Source organism: Phocoena phocoena, chromosome 15, assembly GCF_963924675.1.
Source record: "Phocoena phocoena chromosome 15, mPhoPho1.1, whole genome shotgun sequence".
NCBI classification, from domain to species: domain Eukaryota; kingdom Metazoa; phylum Chordata; class Mammalia; order Artiodactyla; family Phocoenidae; genus Phocoena; species Phocoena phocoena.
The window spans coordinates 16,171,997-16,181,121 of record NC_089233.1 but is presented as its reverse complement, the minus strand read 5'-3'; the positions used below and the strand labels follow the sequence as shown (position 1 = coordinate 16,181,121).

Genomic DNA, 9,125 nt, shown 5'->3' with positions numbered 1-9,125 from the left:
CTGGGCTGGTGGGGTGTGGGAAGGTGGGTCACAGAGCACTGGAGATGGTGATGGTGGCCTCTCTGGAAAGAGGGCTGGGGAGAGGGGAACACTTGGGGAAAAAGATGGAAATTTAAGATTGCACACAGGGCAGTGTTGAAGGGGCTGGCCTGGGGTCAAAAAGCCTGACTTTGGGCTCAGCCTCTGGAGGACCAGCTGGGCCCACTCCTGGCCTCAGCAGTCTCTCCACAGGGCTTGGCGTTTCCAGGCTCTTCTAGCTGGGTGATAAATGACAGTAGCTGCCTCTCCTCCTTCACTGTTTGGCAGGTGACAAACAGCGCTCAATTTGTTTCATGACCAGTTGACCTAAAAGTCAACCCCCTTTTGAGAAATCTTGTACCCATCCAAGTGTACCATTTTTCCCCCCAATCTTTTTGGCATTTATTTATTTTTGGCTGCGTTGGGTCTTCGTTGCTACGCGTGTGCTTTTCTCTAGTTGTGACGAGCAGCGGCTACTCTTTGTTTGGTGCGCAGGCTTCTCATTGCGGTGGCTTCTCTTGTTGTGGAGCACGGGCTCTAGGCGCGCGGGCTTCCGTAGTTGTGGCTCGCGGGCTCTAGAGCGCAGGCTCAGTAGTTGTGGCACACGGGCTTAGTTGCTCTGCAGCACATGGAATCTTCCCGGACCAGGGCTCGAACCCGTGTCCTCTGTATTGGCAGGCAGATCCTTAACCACTGCGCCACCAGGGAAGTCCTTTTTGGCTTTTTTTTTTTTTTTTTTGCGGTACGCGGGCCTCTCACTGTTGTGGCCTCTCCCGTTGCGGAGCACAGGCTCCAGACGCTCAGGCTCAGCGGCCATGGCTCACGGGCCCAGCCGCTCCGCGGCATGTGGGATCTTCCCGGACCAGGGCACGAACCCGTGTCCCCTGCATCGGCAGGCGGACTCTCAACCACTGCGCCACCAGGGAAGCCCCCTTTTTGGCATTTTAAGCATATCTGCTGTTATGTGTCTACCAAGTATTAGATTTGCAGCTTTTCATAAACAATGAGCTTGTTTGGTTTCCCATGGGTGTCCTTTTCTACTTTACTTTTGAACGTTATAGAGAATTTACAGCCTGTTTGTCTTTTTTTTTTTTTTTTTCCTGCATTGGGTCCTCGTTGCTGCGCGCAGGCTCTCTCTAGTTGTGGCGAGCGGGGGCTACTCTTCGTTGAGGTGCTTGGGCCTCTCATTGCAGTGGCTTCTCTTGTTGCAGAGCATGGGCTCTAGGAGCGCGGGCTTCAGTAATTGTGGCACGCGGACTCAGTAGTTGTGGCTCAAGGGCTCTAGAGTGCAGGCTCAGTAGTTGTAGCGCACGGGCTTAGTTGCTCCGCGGCATGTGGGATCTTCCCAGACCAGGGCTCGAACCCGTGTCCCCTGCATTGGCAGGCGAATTCTTAACCACTATGCCACCAGGGAAGCCTCAGCCTGTTTGTCTTAAAGTCTTTCTCCAAATCAACTGAATTTTCCTTAATTAAAATTTTATAATTAAATATAATGAAACATTTTTAGGACACTCAAAAGAGGACTGGATTTTAGAACACGAGGCAAACCGACCTTGATAATAGCCTAAGTTTTTTTGGCATTTATTCTGTGCCAGGCATTGTGATGAGCACTTTGTATGCATTATGTTTTTAACTCTCACAAGGCCCTTGTGAGACAGGGACAATTATTCCCATTTTTCAGATAAGGAAACAGAGGCTGGGAGATGTGAACTGACTTCCTTACGAGGCTCCAGTAAGTGGCCAGACTGGGATTTAAATGCAAACGTCACAAAGCCTACTGCACTGCCTTCTGGTTAGTAACAGGCATGATATGTTCCATAGCCATGCGGCTCCAAAACGTGGAGGGGAGACCTCAACACTGACACTGGTGGCCAGAGGGGCTCCTCAGAAGCAAAGGTGGACCCTCTCAGATGCCACAGGCACCTTAAGGTGCTGGAGTTTGGCTGGGAGGCTGGATCTGGACCCATGAACTCATCTCTGCCAACAGGTTGATGGAGAATAGGTTGATATCTGCCTGAATTAAAGCCATTCCAGGGGCTTCCCTGGTGGCACAGTGGTTAAGAATCCACCTGCCAATGCAGGGGACACGGGTTCGAGCCCTGGTCCAGGAAGATCCCATATGCTGTGGAGCAATAAGCCCGTGCACTACAACTACTGAGCCTGTGCTCTAGAGCCCGCGTGCCACAACTACTGAGCCCGTGCGCCTAGAGCCCGTGCTCCACAACAAGAGAAGCCACTGCAATGCGAAGCCTGCATACCACAACGAAGAGTAGCCCCAACACAGCCATAAGTAGATAAATAAATAAATAAATAAATTTATTTAAAAAAAAAAAAAAAGCCATTCCAGGGGAATTCCCTGGTGGTCCAGTGGTTAAGACTCCGCATTTCCACTGCAGAGGGTGCCGGTTTGATCCCTGGTCTGGGAAGTAAGATCCCACATGCCATGTGGTGCTGTGAAAAAAAAAAAATTAAAAAAGAAAAATCACTCAAAAAGAAAAAAAAGCCATTCCAATAATATGCCCAAGAAACTTAACACCCCACTGTAAAGCAATTATACTCCAATAGATGTTAAAAAAAAAAAAAAGGAATAGGAATATTGTAAAACAATTATACTCCAATAAAGATGATTTTTAAAAAAAGGAATAGGAAATAAATAAATAACATGCCCACATATCTGGCAAAAGTGGGGAGGGGCACTCCTCCCACATCACCCCACAGAGAGCACTGCCCAGCCTGAGAGGAAAGAAGGATCTCTGTCACTTTATTAAAGTTTTTGATTTCTGGTGGTGTCCTTGCTAGCTGAGGGTGGAGAGGTGTGTGATGGTTCCAGAACCCTTTGGAGGCTTCAGGGGTGATGTTGCTCATGACCAGGAATCGCCCCAAAACCAAACTGTTGAATGAGTTGTGAAAGAGGAGCTTTGGTGCATGTTCTAGAGGAACAGAGTGGGGAGAGGGCACGAGAGGCCAAGAGCAGCACCAGAGTTGGGATCATCCTCCAGATGTCAAGTTGCTAGGCAGAGCTCCCTAGAAAAGAATAAGAGTCTTTTGACTTTAGATTCAAGGTTCATGTCTTTTTATCTTTCCATCCTTCACCTATCCATCCAACCCATATCCCCCATCCATCTATTTATCCATCCACCATTCCCCACCTATCCATCTATCCATCCACCCACCGTTCTCTTTCCATCCATCCACAAATCTACCCATCATTCCCTATTCATAACAGACACTCAATAAACATTTGCTGAGACTTCCCTGGTGGTGCACTGGTTGAGAAACCGCCTACCAATGCAGGGGACACGGGTTAGATGCCTGGTCCGGGAAGATCCCACATGCCGCGGAGCAACTAAGCCTGCGCTCTAGAGCCTGCGAGCCGCAACTACTGAGTCCGTGTGCCACAACGACTGAAGCCCGCGCGCCTAGAGCCCGTGCCCCGCAACAAGAGAAGCCACTGAAATGAGAAGTCCGCACACCACAACGAAGAGTAGCCCCCGCTCGCCGCAACTAGAGAAAGCCCGTGTGCAGCAACGAAGACCCAACACAGCCAAAAATAAATAAATAAAATTTAAAAAGTCATTAAAAAAAAAAAAATAAACATTGCTGTCAGTTCCTTCTCTACCATCTTCATGAACCCCTCTCTCCTCCTCTGCCAACCCCTTACTTGGAGAGGTTCTCCAAGGCTCCATCCTCAGCGCCCCTCGCCTTTCTCACTCTGCACAACCCTCCATCCCCCCACCCCACCCCCCACCAGGGCAACTGCACACCCTTCAACTGCCAACTTCCTCCTAGATCAGATCTCTATCACCAGCCCAGACCTTGCCACTGAGTTCTGAAGCCATATTCCCAACTGTCTACAGAGCATTTCCACCTGGAGTTCCCAGGGGCCCCTCACACATAATCTGTCCAAAGGCGGGAGCGTGCCTGCCACGCCCCAGGAAGAATGAGGAGGCTGGCATAACTGGAAGCAGGGACTGGAACTAGTGGTATCGGAGGGTCTCTGGACAGAAGGGTCCTGGCGTGGGGTTCACCGTGTTTGGATATCTGAGTCCCTTGGTCTTGTGTCTGTTTTTCTTTGATGGGCACAGGATTCATGTGGTAGGCAGCGACAAACAAGGCCTCCTCAGTGAGTTCTGTGCTGATCTGTGTCAGGAATTCCTCAGAATGGGAAACCTTCTGGAAAAGGGAAAGTCAGAGGGGCTCAGCCTGGGAGTTCCTACATGGGAGTCCTGGGTCTGGAGGCTCCCCGGCTGGGGGCTCTGGGTCTAAGGAGTCTGGTATTGGACGGCTGGGTCTTGCAATTTGGCCTGGAAGGTCCTGGAAGTGGAGCGCAGCCTTTGGGGACCTCAGGGGCGTAGTGCTGGGGGCTCTGGGCTCAGGGTTGAGGCTAGAGTTTCCAGGCTGGCGGTCTCAGTGCCCTAAGCCTAGGAGCTCTCCACTTCACTTCACCCCCACCCCAAGAACTCCTCTCCAATGCTCACCGGACCTCCACCCAAGCAGGCTGCAGAGTCTGTGGCTTGGGATTGCCCGCTGCCCATTTTCTCCACATTCCTGGTAGCAGTGGATGCCATCCCCCTGGGGACAGCGGAAGCTCAGGTTAGGCTGAGAAACCAGCCCACTTCTCCCAAACCCAACACACCACCATTCCCCGCGGCCTTGAAGAACTGTGTCAGTTCTCTCTCTGAAAAAAAGAAAAAAGAAAAGAAATCGTTGCCTTAAGTCTTCCTGGGGGAGGGAGGAGGTGAGACTCCCACAACACCCGCCTCCCGCCCCCCTCACTTCGCCCAGCAGGGGCCTCTCTTCCCTTCTTCCCACCCAAGACCTTTCCCAAGACAAGGCAGACCACTTGCCGCCCCCGACCTGGCAGATGGGTCGAAATCTTGGGCTACTCGGCAGGAGGGGAGACGGGGAGGTCTATAAGGAGCCCTTTTATGGGCCGGGGGACAGGGGACTTGAGAGCTGGGGAGGAAGGTTGGATAGAGGGGAACCGGGAGCGGCGCCGCTACCCGTTGCTATAAAAACCTTGGCTTCTGCGGAGGTTCAGCAGCACCTTAGGGAGAGTAGGGATTCTAGAACCAAAGCTGGGAGGGTATTTTCCCAGCTTGTCGCATTCGCTCCTCCGGCCTCTCCTCCACCCCCTTTAGGTCCCTCCTTGGGGGCAGTGACCCCCGCGCCAGTGGCCTTGAGAAACTTGGGAAGATCAAGGTGGAGCCTGGCACCTAACCCTCCCACCACTAGGGGCACGCGAGAAGCAACCCCACCCGAGGCCGCCCTCCAACCTCTCTGGCTGTCATCTTTTTGCCTGGAGCCTGTGAGAGCAAATGGGGGCAGAGAGAGGGGGCGGGGAAGAAAAAGTGTGGGCTGTGCCAAATAACCTGGCCTCTCGGGGGTGCAAAGAATCGGGAGGGCGGGATCTTTTCTCCTTATCTTTGTCTTCAGGAGTCATATCCTCCGCAGAAAGGAAAGTAGAGACGTTTACCTAGGCCTCCTTCTCTTTTGACCTCTCCTTTTAAGTTCCTTCCTTTGCTCAACCTTGATGGTTCTTTGCCCCCTCTCCTCCCTCTGTACTTTGGTACGAACCGATGGAAAGGGGAGGAGGGAAGAAAAGGAAAAGGAAGCGGGCAGGTCTTAAAGGGGACGCAGCCATTTCTTAAGCCTCTTCTTCCTTTCTCCAATTTTGCAAGGACGAACCCTGAAGAGTAGTTTCCGGAAGCTAAGCACAGCTGGAGGAGCAGGGGCCGCAGCTGGAGGCTGGAGAGCCGGCGGGGCAGGCGGAGGCCAGCGTCTGCTCAGGGGAAGGGCTGGGTGTGCGCGTCCTCTGTGCCCCACGCACAGCTGTGTCGGCCCATGCTACGGCAGGCAAAGAGCTTTAACATCTGGGACCTGGCAGGGGCAGCGGGGACCTGCGCGCAGTGGGCGCGGCCGATGAGCCGGGCTGGAGGGTGAGCCTTCCGCCGGAGCTGGGAGAGAGCTGGCACCTCCAGATAAGGCCCAGGGCGGCCAGGGGACCTCCGCGATGCCAGGCGAAAATATCTTCCTGTTTGTGCCTAACCTCATCGGTGAGTGCTACCCGCAGCTCCGGGCCGAACGGAAGGGCTAGAGACCTTGGGCAGGCTCCCTGATCCTGCCCTGTCTCCCCCTGCCGTCTCAATCCCAAGGTTATGCCCGGATTGTCTTCGCCATCATTTCTTTCTACTTCATGCCCTGCTGCCCTCTCACGGCCTCCTCCTTCTACCTGCTCAGCGGACTTCTGGACGCTTTCGATGGACACGCCGCTCGAGCCCTTAATCAAGGTGACAGACACCTTTTCTCAGCCAGCCTTGAGACCCAACAACCCTCTGCCCCCTTTTCCTGCTTCCTTAGGACCTCGGGGTAGGCGGGTACTCGGGAATCAGAGGGCTCTGTCATTCCCATCTCTGTAGAAAGCAGAACAGAATGTAGCAGAAGGGATTTAAGCTCGCTGTGGAGAAGAACTCATTGATAGCGAGGGGTGTGGGATACCAAGACCCAGCATGGCAGTGCAAGTGCTGGAGGCCTCTCTGAATAAAAACCCATTCAACAGGTGTTTTGGGGGCATCTGCTGTATGCCGGGCACAAGCCATAAGGATTCCAGAAAGCATGTTTAGAGGGAGGATGGAGAGGGAAGGGAGATGGTTTCTGGAGAGATGATTACTTTTTTTAATCTGTTCTTCAGACCCACCTCTAAGACTTCCCATGCTAGCTTTCTCACTCCCTTCTACACTGTTTTCTCTACACTGCCATGCTTCCTTGTTTTATGATACAGTGACCCTTGCCTTTTGACCTTCATACTCCAGCGATAGCAGTCTGCTTTCCTCCCCAGGCAGTGGATTGTGGGCCTTTTCTCTCTTAGGCTCTGCATTGGAGTGATACACTCAATATGGCCTCTGTCACAGATGCATTGCCCCCTTACAGCCCCCATCCACCTAATAGTTGCCATTTTTCAGGAACCCGATTTGGGGCCATGCTGGACATGCTGACAGACCGGTGCTCCACAATGTGTCTGCTGGTCAACCTGGCCCTGCTGTACCCTCGCGCCACCCTTCTTTTCCAGCTCAGCATGAGCTTGGACGTTGCCAGCCACTGGCTGCACCTCCACAGGTCAGTGACTCTGGGGGTGTCGACCGGTTGAAGAAGACACTACAGTGGGGAGGGGTGAGACCATATGGGAGGTGTCTTCAGGCTTCTTGGGAGGTCTCCTTTTTAGCTCTGCTTTGTTGAAGGACCCTGGGCAAATCTTCTCTGAATTAGCGTCAGTCCTGTTTTACGGTTGGATTAAGTAATCCCTAAAACCCTTCTGAGGATTCCAAAGAGTTAACATCCCTTGGGAAGGGGCATGAGGCTTTTGAATCCTGATTCTTCCCCCAGCTACGCAGCTAGGTAGTGTGACTTCGGGCAAGACAGTGGTCCTCAGCTGTGCCCCAGTCCCTCCTCTGTTCAACAGAGGCAACCCCAGTACCTACTTTGTGTGGGTTGAAATGTGGATTAGGTGGGCATTCGTAGTAATGAAAGCTCATGGATTCCGCCTACTTTCTCCCCAAGTTCTGTGGCCCGAGGCAGTGAAAGTCACAAGGTGATTGACCTGTCTGGAAATCCAGTGCTTCGCATCTACTACACCTCCAGAGTGAGCATTTGCTGCCCCTCCCTATTCACTTAGCTTACGGGCAAGTCCTGGGCTGAGCCCTGGGCCCCGGGTGGGATTGGTGGGAAGGGCTCCTGGGCTGAGCCCTGTGAATTGCTGGAGAAAGCAAGTGGGCCTGAGGCCCAGGTGCGCCCAGGGAGAAGGAACGGAGTGGCTTGAGGGGAGAGGGAGGGAGGAAGAAGCCAGAGAGGTGTGCAGAGCCAGCTCTCAAAAGGCCTTAGGCTGTGAGAAGGAGTGTAGTCTTTACACTCGAGGCTCGAGGGTGTAACACCTCCAGGTAAGGCCCAGGGCTTCAAGGGGGCAGCCCGGTAAAAATATCTTCCTGTTGGTTCGTAACCTTGTGGTGAGTGCTGCCCACAGCTCCATGTGGAAGGGGAGGGTGAAGGGCCTTGGGCAGGTTCCCTGATCTGCCCTGTTCCCCCTATGCCCACCCACATCCTACCTGTATCGCCCTGCACCCCTCTTTCTCCAGTACAGTTCCTGGCCCCCCGGCCCTTAGTTGGGGGATCGGGGGCACTACCCTACCCTCTTGCTTAAGCAGCCTTTTTGCTGTCTGTGCAGCCCGCTCTGTTTACCCTGTGTGCTGGAAATGAGCTCTTCTACTGCCTCCTCTACCTGTTCAATTTCTCCGAGGGACCTTTAGGTAGGAGATGAGGGGCTGGGCAGGAGGGTGGGAGGGGGTCGGGCCTGCCCAGGGAGTCAAAGGCCCCTCCCTCACCCGCATCCTGTTTTCTCTGTATCGCCCCTGCTCCCTTCCCACAGTTGGCTCTGTAGGTCTTTTCCGAATGGGCCTCTGGATCACAGCCCCTATTGCCTTGCTCAAGTCCCTCATCAGTGTCATCCACCTGATCACAGCCGCCCGCAACATGGCTGCCCTGGACGCAGCAGATCGTGCCAAGAAGAAGTGATCCTGGAACCTCCAGCCCCTGGCTACCCACCTGCCTTGGGAGTCTCACTGTGCCACGCGGCACCCCTGTCCCTCCTAGGAGGTCCCAGGCACATGTCTTCCCAATGTGTTGTCCAACCTGCTGGGGAGGGGGACCAGCCTCTTTGGTGATGTCATGTTCTCTGTAATCCTGGGGACCAGTCCCACCCCTGTGATCTCCAGGGACCTGGACTTCAAATCAGGAAGGATGCTCAGGAGGCCCCACCCACACGGGCCGTGCTCCCGGGGCCCGAAGAGAGCTGTCTGAGGATCGGGCATAGTCACACCTGCTGGCTCAGCCCTGGGACCTGGCTTGGCTGAGACCTTAGGGACACTTGAGTAAGGGAGGTGGGGCAGGGGCCAGGTTTCCCAAAAGGCAGGGGTTCAGACCTCTGCCCCTGGCTAGACAGAGGAAGCCTGTGGGTTCCATGGCCCAGAGAGAAGGTGCTGTCGAGATCCCCATTGCAATCTCTGTCCTTGCTCCGAAAGCCTTGATTATAAAGGCGGGAGCATCACTGTTCTGGA

General features: G+C 53.9%; 1 protein-coding gene across 2 annotated transcripts; it reads left to right on the top strand.

Moving 5' to 3' along the window:
- The first annotated feature begins 5,661 nt into the window (after window positions 1-5,661).
- CDIPT (CDP-diacylglycerol--inositol 3-phosphatidyltransferase) lies at window positions 5,662-9,125 on the top strand. Of its 2 annotated transcripts, XM_065892256.1 has the most exons (6): window positions 5,662-6,074; window positions 6,174-6,308; window positions 6,981-7,134; window positions 7,576-7,657; window positions 8,237-8,318; window positions 8,438-9,125. In XM_065892256.1, the coding sequence occupies exons 1-6, from the start codon at window positions 6,032-6,034 to the stop codon at window positions 8,581-8,583; spliced, it is 642 nt and encodes a 213-aa protein (XP_065748328.1). In that variant the 5' UTR covers window positions 5,662-6,031; the 3' UTR covers window positions 8,584-9,125. The 2 variants fall into 2 exon arrangements, with proteins under 2 accessions (XP_065748328.1, XP_065748329.1); XM_065892257.1 differs by lacking the exon at window positions 6,174-6,308 and having other exon boundaries at window positions 6,032-6,074; window positions 8,438-8,583.